General features: G+C 44.4%; 2 protein-coding genes across 3 annotated transcripts in view; one reads left to right on the top strand and one right to left on the bottom strand.

Moving 5' to 3' along the window:
• Positions 1-14,764, top strand: part of LOC138980528 (uncharacterized) — a 321,773-nt gene that overhangs the window by 41,870 nt on the left and 265,139 nt on the right. The gene's annotated exons all lie outside the window — the stretch shown is intronic.
• LOC138980735 (serine incorporator 1-like) overlaps positions 1-14,764 on the bottom strand; it is a 51,403-nt gene that overhangs the window by 25,826 nt on the left and 10,813 nt on the right. The window contains exon 4 of the mRNA XM_070353640.1: positions 14,406-14,485. Within this exon, the coding sequence (XP_070209741.1) occupies positions 14,406-14,485 (80 nt within the window). The remainder of the gene's footprint in view (positions 1-14,405; positions 14,486-14,764) is intronic.

Raw genomic sequence — 14,764 nt, 5'->3', positions numbered from 1 at the left:
AACCAAGGACATCCGAGAAGGAGTACCCGGAAGAGAGAAAGCAGATCCGGTCTGAGCCGGAAACACGGCCGGCGAAGCCACACCTTGATGTGGAAACGCTGGTCGTGATGACTGAGGCCGGAAGCCCTGCTGCCCGGAGGCCAGTCCACAGTCAACTCCAACACCTGCCGCTGAATGGGAGTGTGAAGGAGGACCTTCGCTTCCGGAAAAACCCGGAAGCGCGACTTCCGAAGGAAACCGCCCTTGCTCAGAAACGAACTCACGCTCAATGGGTACTGAACGAGACTGAGCAGGAAAGCGGGAGTGACCCGCGCCAGGTGAGCTCCGTCCCAGCAGGGACAGTCCAGTGGCTTCACTAGAGCCGAAGGACAAGCTCGACGTACCTTGAGAGCTCCCCGCGGAAGCAGAAGCCGAAGGAGTAGTCGAAGTTCCGGTAGCACAGGAAGCCGTCACCACAAAACCGGAAAAGGAAGCCAAAGAGCGGGCATCGCTCACTGCAGGCGGATGTACGGTGCTTTCCGGTGGAGTAGCACGCTTAAGTTCGTCGCGAACTAAACTGCGAATCTCTGGAACCAAAGAGCTCAACAACGAAGACACAAGTGAAGCTTGCCCGTCTGAAGAAACGGAGGACGAGCAAGCCGCCGACGTAACGCAAGTAGAAGTAGTACCGCTCGCGCTAGCGTGTCCGGGAGGAGAAATGGTAACAGACATGACAGTGTTTTTCTCTTTGTCCGAAAGGACAACTAACACAGGTTTAGAACCTTGAGAGGATGATTTAGGTTTAATTTTGCCCTTAACATCGCCCTTGCCACGTCTACTCGCGTTCTCTGCCATGCCGGCCAAAATGCAAATGGCGGCCAACACAACACAACAACAGTTACTGACAAAATTTCACAAGTCCGAAAAGGACGAAAATTATCAATAACCAGCCAAAAGTTCTTACGATAGGTAAGGTAAAATGGAAAGAGCTCACCAACTACCAGGTAGAGGGAAAGCAGACGGGTAGGTGGTCGGTGGGTGTTATGAAAACTCCAACAACGCACAGAGCCTATGGAAAACACGACCTCTCGTCAGAACTGAAAGATGTCGAATGAGTGTACCACGTGGTGCAGCAATGGAAGTGACGTCACATACCCGGCAGGGGAGGTAACTCCCCGGGTATATGGTCGTTGCCATAGCTGTGTTTACCTTTTTTGTGGTTGGGTTGCTTCCCTTTTAAACTTTAAGACGGGTAGCCTTTTCAGACCTTAGCTATTCAGACTGCGTCAATGCTCTTTATGTGATTCGGAGTAAGAATATGTAATTTAACTTGATTTTAAACAAGTTTCATCTACAGGATGGAAAATAACCATGTTTGAAAAATTTCTGACAAATTAATAAAAACCAAAAATAACTCAGTTGCCTCCCTTGTCCTGATGTAAATTATCAATAATTATTGACTCAAAACTTCAATTTAAATGAGAAAACAGTTTTCAGTAAGTTCCAATTGGTAACTTATTTTCAAAACGGCTCACTCTGGTGAAAAGGAAGGAGGTTTGGAAAATAGCATAGGCACTGTCAGGTCTATTTTTAGTACTCATTTGCATAATCTCTCATACTACTTTTCAATTAAATTACATATTATTACCCAACTCACATATAGCAATTAACTCTAGTTCAGTGCTGGTAACGCTGTACACGTTCCCCTTGGTAACAAGGGAGACCACCCTAAAAAAGAGTGATCCATCCCATAATATCAGACCGATGTCCGGTCCAACATCCGTATGCGTGCGCATACGCCGCCATTTGTATCATTCTCTCTCAGCGGTTCAACTGGGTAGGACGCTCCTGATGTACGCTCCTGCTGTCTTCAGCTTTTCGCCAGAGTCTTTTGCTTTGGCTTCTCCCCTTGGTCGCCGCCTTTACTTTACACCTGTACCTATGCTGTGTGGTGAGATCTTTCCGTTTTTGTTGTAACTTTAGCGACGTTTTCGTCGCTCGTGTGTACTTGTGAAATTTTTCTGAAATTGTTTTCTGTGAAATTTTTCGTGAGTTGTTTGCTATGGCGGAGGCTTCGCTTGTTGATAGCGCTAAACGGAAGCCTAGTTCGAGGCAGGTAGCTGACGTTACTCCTCCGAAAAGAAGCTCAAGGAGAGATAAGGGCGCAGGGAAGTCCGCGTCTGTGTCATCTGAGTCAACTTCTGTTAAGTCTCCCGTGTAAGCAGACGTACGAACAATCTTCCGGTCAGACTTGTTTACTTTCTGACAAGAGTAGTCGTTCTGGTGTAGCTTCTTCTGCTTCTGTTTCGCCTGGCTGCCCTGGGTTAGCGCCAGCCGACGTTGCTTCTTTATTTTTGACGCTGAGCTCTCAAGTTTTCGTCGTTAGCGTCTGGATTATCTTCCACTCGGGAGGAATTGTGTGCGCTTCCGTCGGGTGTTTCTGATGTTTTTTCCTTAGCCAAGATCCGGCGGTCGCCTGCAGTTCCGGCTTCGACTTCCGCTAAGCCTTCGGCGACTGTGACTCGGGCGGATGTCCATGCTTCGCAGGATGGGGGTACCGACTTGGTGTCTCTCCCGAATGTGACACCAGTACAAGGTATGTCTACACCGCTTGCCGGTGTGCGAGCTCAGGGGGCTCTCTCGTGCGTTGGATGCCGTGAGAGTTCTTATGAGCAGCGAAAGGACGAACGCCTCCGTACGTCTCTTTATGAGAATATCGGGGACCGTTTTAGTCCTCTTCCGCCCAGGGGGCAGGAAGTGGTCGGTTCTGCCGACGATAAACTGTCTGATGTTCTGCCTCCTGGCTCTGAGCTTGATCTCGAGTCGGAGGTTAGGGCGGATGACGGGGATGCCTCAGTGGTAGAGGATTCCCAGCCTTGAGAGACGGACCGCGGGTGTCCGTCTGTAGGTCAACCTCCTGCGTCTGGTTTCCAGCAGGGCGGTGTGACTGAATAGGCCGCGGTGGCCTACCTGACTCGATGGCGAGCAGGAAGGCTAACGACACCCAGCTTTCTTGCCGTTTTAGTTGTCCAGCGCAGTGACGTGGGCTAACGGAAATGGCATTTAAGTTATTGGTGACTCTGGGGCTGACCATGGGTGTCATTCTAGGGTCTCCTACCTGACTACGATGGCGAGCAGGAAGGTTAACGAGGGTGCGTCCATGGGATGGACGACACCCAGCTTAACTTGCCGTTCAAGTTGTCCAGCGCAGTGACGTGGTCGGCGGAAAACGGCATTTAAGTTTTGACCGGAAGGGGTGGTTGAGAGCAGGGCGTAACTGACTCCACCTCTTTCCGGTTCCGACTTCTGGAAGTTCGGAGGAACAGGATGTTCTCTTCAGCTTTCGGGGATCGTTGTCCATTGCCCTGGAGTTGGCATATGGCCACGTGTAGCCGGGTTCTCCGGTGAAAGTGGTGTATGTTCGCGCGAGGAATGTAGCACGCATTTTCGTGGCTGGGCAACGTAAGCTTCCGCCCTGGGGGCAGGAAGTTGTTGGGCTGGGTGATTCTTGGATTGGCCATGCGAGTCTCTCTGGGGGTCACCTTCCTAACTTTGATACCGAGTAGGAAGGTGATGTTTGGAGAGGTGTCCACGGTGGTGGATGTCACCCAGCTTAACTTGCCGTTCAAGGTGTCCAGCGCAGTGATGTGCGCAGTGATAAACGGCATTTAGGACTTGACAGGATGGAGTGGCTGAGGAATATTTTTGCCTCGTCCACCCCTGCCTTTGTTCGACGACTTCCGGAGTTCGGAGGAACAGTAAGTTCACTTCCGCGGCCGGGAATCGTCGTTCATTGCCCTGAAGATGGCATATGTCTTGTAGTTTTGACTTCCGCTTCCTCCCGGGGGGCAGGAAGCGAGCAGTAAGGCTGGTTCCTTGTTGGATAATTTGAGTCAAACAGGAAGGCAGCTTCCGGATTGCACGGTTGTGCTTGACGGCTGTTCAGATGTAGGTGCTTCCGCATTAACGATTAGCACTGTATTCAGGTTCCATTTCAAGTTAGCAAGGGCAGTGGCGCTCGCAGCTGTAATGGGTCGAGGTTCTATGGAATCTTCCGGTGTTTCTATACAACCGGTTGGTTCTCATGTTTACTAATCCACGGCCGGTTTCGCTTCCGCTTTTGCGGCTGCATCTTCCGGTTACAGGATGGGACAGCCTTCTACTGTTAACACTGCGTTGGTAGTCGGCACTTTTCAGCTTTTGGCTTCCGGTTCCGTTACTGCGGTTCCTTTGCTGTTATACAGGCTGTATCCACTTCCCCTTCCAGTCTTCCAGCTGGCATGGGACAGGTGGATGGAGAGCTGGTCATGGAGTTCTGGCGTTTGAAATTTTTTGGTTTTTTTTCGAAAATTTTCCGATGTTGGCAAGTTTCGCCTTATCGGGATGGGTGACTGGGTCTCATCATTTCGATGATCATTATAATGCTTTTGAACAGGAAGGAGGCTCTTACTTCACTTGTGTCGCTGTTCGCGGCAGTTCGTAGTTGTTTTGAGCTTTCCGAGGAGAATCTTTGAGTGTCAAGCCCTTAGATCCTCCGTCGGGATCCTTTGTGCTTGTGGAAGTTTTCACAAGCGAGTCTTCTTTGTCACTACTTGGCTCTTCCTTGGTGGACAACGCTTGACTTTATACCTGCGGCGAGGGTGCTTTGGCTTGTGTTGCACGCTCAAGTAGCGTGGCACTCACGGAGCGCTTTCTGTAGGCTTCGGTTAACTCCAAGCCTAAGAACTTAGGTTCTCTTTTTGCGTTCTACGGAACCGCCCTCGGGTTTGGCAAACATCCATCGGGTTTTTGATAGCAAGGAGAAACTGTCTGTAAGATCAAGATCTCCTAGCTCGGGTAGATTGTCTCATCTTTTCTTTTTGATGGGCTCTTTTGTACTTGTTTTTATTTTCTCTCGCCTGGGCGGTTACGTTCTGAATGGCTATCTTTGTGGTCCTACAGGACGCAGATACAAAGGATGTTGCTTTGCCGTCTTTTACCTAGGAGTAAGCCTCTGCCTTTAAAGTTTTGTTCTTTTGGCGTGACTTTAATCTCTTTCTCGTTTGAAAGTTATCTCTTTGAATCCGCTGCTATGCACGCGGGGTTTTTCCTTCTAAGAGAAGCTCATGGTAAAAGGGAAAGTGTTAGGCAGGCCTTGGCGGTTTTTTGTTTCCAAACGAAAAGCTTCAGGCTGGCTGTTGTCTATTTTAGCTTTGGCTCGATACCCTCGCTTTCACAGGGCTCTTTCATAGATCTGTTCGGCGACCTTTTGGTCTCACAGACGGGTCTTTGCAATCTTGGTTCCCAGACCTCTTAAGGCTGGCAAGAAGGCATCTTTGCTTTCTCACATTCGAATTACACGGATGTCTACTGTAGGGGTATCCTTGAGATTCTCAGGGGCTTCCGCCTCGACTCTGGATTTGGTTCAGAGTCTCTATAGGGTTTTTGTGTTTTGTTCACTTGCCACTTTGACTGGCGTGGTTCAAAGTGCTTTTTTTTCTTACGGAAAGAACTCCTCTTCTTTCTGTTTATTGCAGGTGGCTATCCACCTTTCTTTTTGGGTTTCCGTTTTGTCTTCCATGTCTTATTTAAGACTTTTTGAGATTTCGGTCACGTTGTTACGGCTTGGTGCAGCTTGGCTTTACCCTTTTTTCAAGGCTAGCCTGGCGATTTATCACGGAAAACGGCCAAGCTTACTCTAGTAGCTTCTGTGAGAAGTGGGAGTAAGCGTGCTTTCTGGCTATTTTGAATAAAGACAGCTCTTTTAAGAAAGACTGATCTATGACTTGTGGGTTTTCTTTGAAATTTTCTGGCATTTGAGCGGAAAATAGGGAAAACCAGCTTCGAATTGCATTCTCAATTCATGAAGCGAGAGTTTGGCTCCTTTAGAGTCACGTTTAGCCAATTAAACTTTTCGAGGTTCGAAGATTTTTCTGACTCGCACGGATCTTGTTAGATTAGTGAATCAAAGGTCACTTTCCTTATCTTTCATCTGGGTCGTGATTGAACCTCGGCATTTAAGCGGTAATGGGGGCAACCAGCTTCCAATTGCACTTTCTTTTCTTGAAGCATGAGTTTGGTTCCTTTAGAGTCACGTTTAGCCAGTTTAACATTTCGAGTTTCGAGGATTTTTCTGTCTTTCACGGATCTTGTTAGATCATTGAATCAAAGGGCATTTGCCTTATCTTTCATCTCCGTCGTGGTTTAAAGGACCAGACCACGCTAATTTAGCGTCAAAAACGCTTCGAATCGTGTTCCTGCGCGACCGAACACTTCCCGATGTTTGCAGTTAGTTAGAAAACCACTTTCTTACCGTCTTCAACAATGTTTGGTTTACTTCGGAATCTTCTAAGGCCGTAATCCGACGAATTTTGTGACCGAAGCGACGGATTTCTTCTCCAAAACGACCCGCCATTGTGCCGCGTGATCTTCGCGAGACTGGCTTATGAATAAATTATCCGTGACGTCACACCGTGTGGAGATGGTAGTTTACCAACATGACAACAACAAGCGTAACTGCAGACGAAATTGAACCGTACATGTTCGAACTACCGGTTTCTCTCCTCGAATCAAGCATGAAAGATGAGGGCGGAGGCCACTTCCAGCAGTAGTGAAACAGTGACGATGAAAATTGCGACACTGTTTGTCTCAGCGATCAAAGGTAAACACGCCCGCTCTCTGTGCTGAACTTATCGTCTGCTTTCGAGTCTGTGCTATTTTTTCACTCTCGCCTTGTCAACGCACTCGCGAATAAGTGGGATATTGTTTAAGTGTTCATGCATTGCATTCACGAGTAAAAGAACAACAGCTCATCGCAGTTTTAACTGTTCTTGATTATTTCAGAGACTGGTGTCAGAGTGGCCACTGTACCTGTTGTATTGTGTGGGAGGGGCAGATTTGAGAGAGAGAGGAAGCTAGCCTGAGGTACATTGTAGAATGAAAACTTGCAGGGGAGCAAGAATGCATCACCAGCCACGAAGGTGTACATACAACTTTTTTTGAGGTGCCTATATTTGTTTGATTGTTAAATGTATGTATTTGTTGTTGTTTTTAAAGGCTATCAAGAAAACTGTTGTCATTTAAATTTGTAACACTCAGTCACATATAGTTTCACACACACACACACAAGATTAACTCACTTGCATGCCCACAGAAGAAGCTTGCTCTTCACATTGTTCTGTTGTTGTTTTTATAATGTAATCATTGTAACATCAACACTCAGTAATAACCAATATTACAACACAATCACTTTTTCATCAGAACTCACTCACATACTACATGACTTTGTATTAAACCCTGGTTTATGGACACTTGCATTTGTACTTTGCATGGGAAAGCAGCCTGAATTTCAGGTGAACTTTAATAAAAGAAGATTTATATGTATGTTGCTCTAGATGCATGTTTTAATAAATAATAATGACATTCAGGAAAGTAAAAGGACTGTTGAAGTTTGCTGTTGTAAAATGTCTGATGATTAGGGTTCTGTTGCACATTTAGTGAATTGACTGTACCAATTGCTGTTATTATTTACACCCAATCAGTGCATCCACATGATATTATGTAGCTTAAATTAAAGAAAATGTTTTGATGTGTTCAGAACATACCAACAAGTTGCACACTCACTGACTTTCCGAAAGAACAGGAAAGTTCTTCCTGCCTGTCTGGTCGCTGCCATCAGAGACCTCTTTCTGTCACAGAGCTACACAGGCTTCAAATATATATATATATATATATATGTAAGATAAATAAAAGGTACATTACAACTCTCAACTGCGGGGTGTGTGTGTGTGTGTGTGGGGGGGGATGTGCATAACCATTGCATACTTAAGGTCGGCTTAAACTGCAAACAGAAATGTGGAGCTTGCGTAACAATTCTTGCTTTGTCAGATTTGGAGATAGGCAGCCTCAGTCTATATAGTTGGTCGCCAGTTGGGGCGTCCTGCTTGGTGACAACTTGAGCTTTGTCAACTGGTCTAGCTGTAGCAGTCAAAGTCTGGGCACTGTTGCATTGTAGTCTTGCTGTGTATGCAGAGCTTTGTTGTAGCTGCCATAGGCCAGTGTTGCCATAGGCCAGTGTTAGGATCACCACCCCCTCAAACAGCTCGTTCAGTTAACCTGATGCCTGTTTTAGACAGAAAAAAAAGTTACCACAATCAGCAGAACTTTCACCGGAGAAAGGGCATAATTCTTTCATACTTTCTTTCTCATAGCTTTTTTTGGTTTTTATAATCTCTTCATTACACTAAATAACATCCATCTTAAGACCTATTTTGAGCCTTAATTTAAGTTGACTAGTAATGATATTAATCATAATGTATTTATTTTTATAATGTACAAACTAGAGTATGTATGTGGATATGTGTGTGATGGTGCTGGTATGGATATGTGTGGTTTGGGTTATGTGTGTACTGATGTGTACATTTTATGTGTTTTGTATGTTTTGCGAGTGCGATTTTATGTGATGTTATTCTGTACACCAGCCAAAACAAAATGTCTGGTATATTAGATAATAAACGCACCTTTAAATTTATTAGCGACTACACCCCGTCACCCTCCAGTCCCCCTCCCCCCCATTACACCCTACACTTTTAACATTGTATAAAAAAATCATGCCCCAATATAGGTCCCTAGTTACCTGGGAGGACGTTAAGCTCCATAATCAACATCAACAACGTATTGAATTGAATTGAAAAGCTGGGGTTAGGAGGTCTAACTTCTTGATTTAAAGTGGTTTTTTTCTCAGGTGCATGTAGTTTTTTTATTTGCTTGAAATCATGGTGTATTCTGGTTGTAAGAGAAGAGTCAATTTCCTTGTAAGCCTGCAAAATTAAGATTTGTCATTTTTGAAGTAGCCTACATTTTTGTAAGAGTCCAAAATAGTCCAGGATAAGGAGGAAAAACATAGGGTGGGTCAGGAAATCTGAAATATTGCATAGTTTTGTTTTGCCTATGTAGACACAAAAAGTACTTAGAGCACTTTTTCCCCCCCAAGAGAGCATAGCTTAGTTTTAATTATTTTAATGCCACTGTTAGTGTTAGCAAGAGGAGTACTACAGACAGCAATCAAACAGTGGGTTTTTTCTGTAGACATTGCTATTTCTGTTTAGGTGTTTCAGTAGTTTTCTATGCGGATAAATCATGCTGCATGATCACTAGAAACAATCCAGCTCTGTTGCATGCAAGTTTTTTAAAGGTTTTTTTTCCCCATGTTACTCCGAGAGAAAAAAAACAACCCACAGAGATAAAGTTGAACTGGCAGTTTGACTGAAGCAGTGGTAATAACACAGAGTGCTCTTCCTACAATCAATTTTTTTATGTGGATGATGATGTCCATACATGTACTTGGTTGTATTATTTTGCTAGACTATTTGTTTCTGTTAGATATATCTGCTCACATGATTGTTGTTCATAATTTGACATTACATTTACTGCTGATCAAAATGTATTGTTGGAATAGGTCTGCTTAATATTCTGACTGCAGTTTTGTTATAAAATCAAATAACACAGATGTTTTAAGTATCAATTAGTGCTTTTCACACACACACACACACACACTCACACACTCACACACTATGAGTATGACTGCAAACATGAATTTGTACTTGTATTAATTATAATTACTGTATTACAGAACCTGATCTGAAAAAAAGGACAACAGCAAATTATTCATGCAAGCTTGCTGTATTAACGATTTCTTTATCTATTTAATACAACACTGAATTAGATAACAACTATAACAACGTGTGTGTGTTTGTGTGAATGTCTATGTGTATATGGACGGACACTGATTAAACCTGAGACTCATCGATTACCCAGGTGAGTGTAAAAGAGGGAGAGAGAGAGGGAACTTTAAGGTGGGTGCATGGGGACGGACATGTAGTAACAGATATATGTTTTAATCTGTAATCTTAACACATGTGCTTAAAATTAGGAACAGATGCCATTCCACTACAAATACTGTCAGTCTGACAAAAACGCCCAGTGACACTGAACCCCTATCCCTTACAGAACACATTCAGTATACATGTACTCACTTCCTTTCGTCTGCGTTTAGTGAAAGCAGATCGTTCTGATGACATTGGTATCCGGTTTCTGACCTCCTGTGAGTGGTCAACAATTGTCGGAACTGGAACTGCGTTAGGCAACAGCTGTTTTGTGTGTGCCAGGTTTTCTTGCCGGCTTAACTGCGTTCGCATTGGAAAAAAGTGTCGCGAAACACAGCACATCGTGTTGGCGTTTCCAGTTAATCAGTCTTGCTGCAGAAGTTGTAAGCCCATCGGAAAAAGGTGACAACTGATGCCTGAACCTTTTTTCTATACTTCATAGCTATCAGCAGCCGTGCGCATTCCTTCGGCGTGCTGTTGATGCTCGATTTAGGCAAACGCCCACTTGAGCGTAAGCTGTAACTTTCGGTTTCCAAACACTAAGTGACGTCACAGCCGGTTCTCGTCTACTGGCGGCCATTTCGAAGTCTCGTTTAGCAGACGAATTTGGCGGAACGTTTTTAATTAAATCACAATGATTAAGCTACGAATCGGTGAATTTCTTTACATTTTTGGAATCTTTAGGTGCATTTCTCTAACCTTCAGTCATCGGTTAGTGGTTCTAATAACCTTTAAAACAGCGTGGTCTGGTCCTTTAACCTTGAACGGTTGAAAACGACGTTAAACACTGAGTTATGGAGGGAAGAAGGTCTATCTACTCTGGTAGAGGTATGACGTTTTGTAGTCAACCTTACCTAGATGGACTGCTTCACTGGATTCTTGCTCCTGGGGAGCTTGATGTGGTTATTTGTCCGGTGAGGACGCTCAGAAGGTACCTGTCACGGACTCGGCAATTGGTCAGAAAGTCAGAAGCTTTTATGATATCGCTTAACACAGCAGGTGTAAGGATATTGCGAAAGGGACTTTAACCAAGTGAGTCTCCATGTTGATCACACAGAGGTTTACCTGTTGACAATCACAGTCTGGAGATGTTAGGGCAGTTTTGCCTTTCTCTATAGCTAGAACGTTTGAGGCAAGGGCATGGGCCTCCTCTTTGGCAGTCCTCCGGTCGGGCCTTTTTGCCTGAAGTACTGGAGTCGGCTTACTGGCGGTCTGAGGAGGTTTTCATTAACTTCTACCTCAGAGGCGTCTTGATACAGGACGGCAGTTCCGCGTTACCTGTTGTGGTAGTCGCAGGACAGGTTCTAATATCATAATTTCGCTATATACCCGCCACCTATAGTAGCAATCTGCTATATGTGAGTTGGGTAATAATATGTAATTTAATCCAAAATTTTAATAATAAATTTTCATTTAATTAATATACTTACCCAACTCACATCGTTTAAACCCTCCCGCCTCCCCGCTGTGGTGGTATTGGGTTCTAAAAAAGTAGTGAGTTGGGCTTCGTTCGAATGATACAAATGGCGGCGTATGCGCACGCATACGGATGTTGGACCGGACATCGGTCTGATATTATGGGATGGGTCACTCTTTTTTAGGGTGGTCTCCCTTGTTACCAAGGGGAACGTGTACAGCGTTACCAGCACTGAACTAGAGTTAATTGCTATATGTGAGTTGGGTAAGTATATTAATTAAATGAAAATTTATTATTAAAATTTTGGATTCATCATTTCTGGAGTTAAATTCTCAAATGATGGTTGAATCATAGATTGAATTAAAAGAGAAACAAGTACTTAACTAGTAAGTTTGTTCCACATTCTAATTTTCAAAAGAACTCCATGTATCTAACTCAAAATAAAACTTGTCAGAGATCAAGCAGATATCTGAAACCGGGAAGGTCACTGAAGCCATGGAAGTGGGCTATTTTAAAGGATTCACTGACCTACATATTCAAGCAGTCGATCACTACAACGTGCACTACACTTACTGTGTCTGTGTCTCTTTGATTCAGTTGACATGCCTGAGTATGTGTGTTAATCGTCACTTGTATCTTGTAAGGTAATTGTTGTCAAGATCATGAATATCCGGTACAATTTGGTTTACCGTACTGCTTGGCTGTGTAAGCCGTACACACCTACATTTTGATAAATCCCGTACACAATAGGGGAAAACCGTACAGGTTGACAGGTATGAAAAGGTCATTCTTCTGTTATATTACTTCTAAAAACAACAAAAAACAACAACAACAGGGGAAACATATATATATATGAACACCAAATGGGACTGAACACAAACACTGAAGGAGAGAGTGATAAGACACAATCTTAATTAACGAAGGTAAGACATCAACATGCACATGTTTTGACATCCAGCCCCTTTCCCAAAGACGTTGAACTAACCAGAAACACAACAAGAAAGAGAGAGAGAGAGAGAGAGAGAGAGAGAGAGAGAGAGAGAGAGAGAGAGAGAGAGAGAGAGAGAGAGAGAGAGAGAGAGAGAGAGAGAGAGAGAGAGAGAGGGAGAGAGAGAAAGAGAGAGAGAGAGAAAAAGAGAGAGAGGGAGGGAGAGGGAAATCGAGAGAGAGAGAACGAACGAACGAACGAACGAACGAACTAACTTTATTACTCAAGGATGGAGATTTTAGGCTCACGCCTAGTCTTACAATCTGTCCCTGCTAAACTAAGACATAAAAATAAAGACAATAAAAGGACAATTGTCAATTGTCAGAGAGAGAGGGAGAGAGAGAGAGAGAGAGAGAGAGAGAGAGAGAGAGAGAGAGAGAGAGAGAGAGATTAACGATTAACGAGTTTAATGCATTTAGGCAACATGCCCCTTGCAATTGGGGGAGAAAACGTGGCAAAAACAACACCAAGGACAAACATAAATGTAATACTGGTGGACTAGTGGTAACGCACTTGCGCTCGGAAGCGAGAGGTTGCGTGTTCAGGCCTGGGTCAGGCCGCAATTTTCTCCCCCCTTTCCTAACCTAGGTGGTGGGTTCAAGTGCTAGTCTTTCGGATGAGACGAAAAACCGAGGTCCCTTCGTGTACACTACATTGGGGTGTGCACGTTAAAGATCCCACGATTGACAAAAGGGTCTTTCCTGGCAAAATTGTATAGGCATAGATAAAAAAATGTCCATCAAATACCCGTGGGACTTGGAATAAAGTAAAAAAAATTCCATCTCACACGGCATTAAGTCTCAGGAAACATGAATACACGCATGCAGGAAAAAAAAAAAAAAAAATGGGTAGCGCCGTATGTATGGCAGCTCGCTTTCCCCGGGGAGAAAGCAGCCCGAATTTCCATGAGGGTAACCTCACTGGACTGTAAATCTTATCCAATCCAATCCAATCCATCCTATCTAGTCCATCAGAAAAAGTAATTGTGATATTATATAATATGTACATTACAATGACGGCCATAGCCGGTTAAATAGTGTAGTTAAGTTGTCGCCTTTTCTGCTATTGTTCAGGATTTGCAATCAGCTCTTGTCTAAGTTTTAAACAATCAAAAATATGGCGCAACATGGCGCCGAGCATGACGTGACTGAATGTCGATGGCAGAGTTTTGCAGAATTTCATTGAATTTAGTGACGGCGGACTAAACATTTTCTGGCCAGAACTTCTGTAAGTAGTGCATTTCTCAAAAAACGACTAAAATGATATCGCTAGACTTATGGCGTGCGAGAATTGGACTGTTTGGAGGTGGTTCGGCAAACCGGTCTATGACAGATATGGCGACCGAGGTGTCAGGGACAGTAGGCTTAGGGACAGGTGATGTCTTGATTTTCTACTTCAGTCTATGGTTCTTGGTAGCTGTAGGGTTTTGTCTTGGAAACACTATAGTAGCCTCAGTGAAAGTACCCCCTTGCAGCCAAGATATTTGTTGTGGTACTGGAATTTTGACTGAAAACAAAACATTCTTCGATGTGCCAGTACACGGTGACGTCATGATGTGGCAGGCTTGGCAGTCAGCGGTGTTGAACATTCCTAACGGACTGCTAATGTCAGTGAACTGCTTTCTCCTTGTGCTGTGGTGCATACGACAAAACTGTGAATTGCCTACCCCCAAAACCATTATCGCATTGCTTCTGCAGCTAGCCGGCGATGTTGAGTCCAACCCTGGACCACCCCCCACGATGGAAAACAGCAACGACAGTCAAAACAAAAAAAACACAGTGAGTAACGAAGACATTTTGTCGGACATCCGCGCAATGATCAGAGAACAGTCAGTGATGAGACAGACCATGGAAGATCGATTCATGTCGATAGAAGAAAAGCTGTCGGGTAGACTACGTGAGATTGAAGATACAATGGAAAAAACAAACAGTGAGGTAGTTAAGCTGTGTGAAACGGTTGAGAGAGAGAGAGAGAGAGAGAGAGAGAGAGAGAGAGAGAGAGAGAGAGAGAGAGGGAGGGAGAGAGGGAGGGAGAGAGAGAGAGAAAGAGAGAGAGAGAGAGAGAGAGAGAGAGAGAGAGAGAGAGAGAGAGAGAGAGAGAGAGAGAGAGAGACAGCAAGAAAGATAGAGTAGAGCAATATGTCTCCTTAGACTCCTACCCTGTCCGAAGTCCCCTCGGGGGATGAAGAAGGCGCCGACACAGATGCCGATCAAGGCCAGAATCTTCAGGCCCCAGAAACTGAAATACAGCAACACTCAGCAATTCAATCACTGGACTCTTCCCCTGCGATGTATGCTGATGTATACAAACGGTCATACACAAAAATATCTACTCGTGCTAAAACATGAGTGAACATGGGAGTTTCAGCCCATGTTTGAGGAAGACTCACTGAAGTCAACAAAGCACCCCTTCTCAAAACACATCACACTCTCAGTATTACTGTATCAGCATAGCTAACCCCCCCAAAAATGTTCGCTTGCAACAAATGTAACAGACTGAGACAGTATAGTTGCATTT

The sequence above is a fragment of the Littorina saxatilis genome, linkage group LG11 (assembly GCF_037325665.1).
Source record: "Littorina saxatilis isolate snail1 linkage group LG11, US_GU_Lsax_2.0, whole genome shotgun sequence".
NCBI lineage: Eukaryota > Metazoa > Mollusca > Gastropoda > Littorinimorpha > Littorinidae > Littorina > Littorina saxatilis.
Note: the sequence above shows the minus strand (reverse complement) of the source record. Positions and strands in the feature narration are given on the sequence as shown.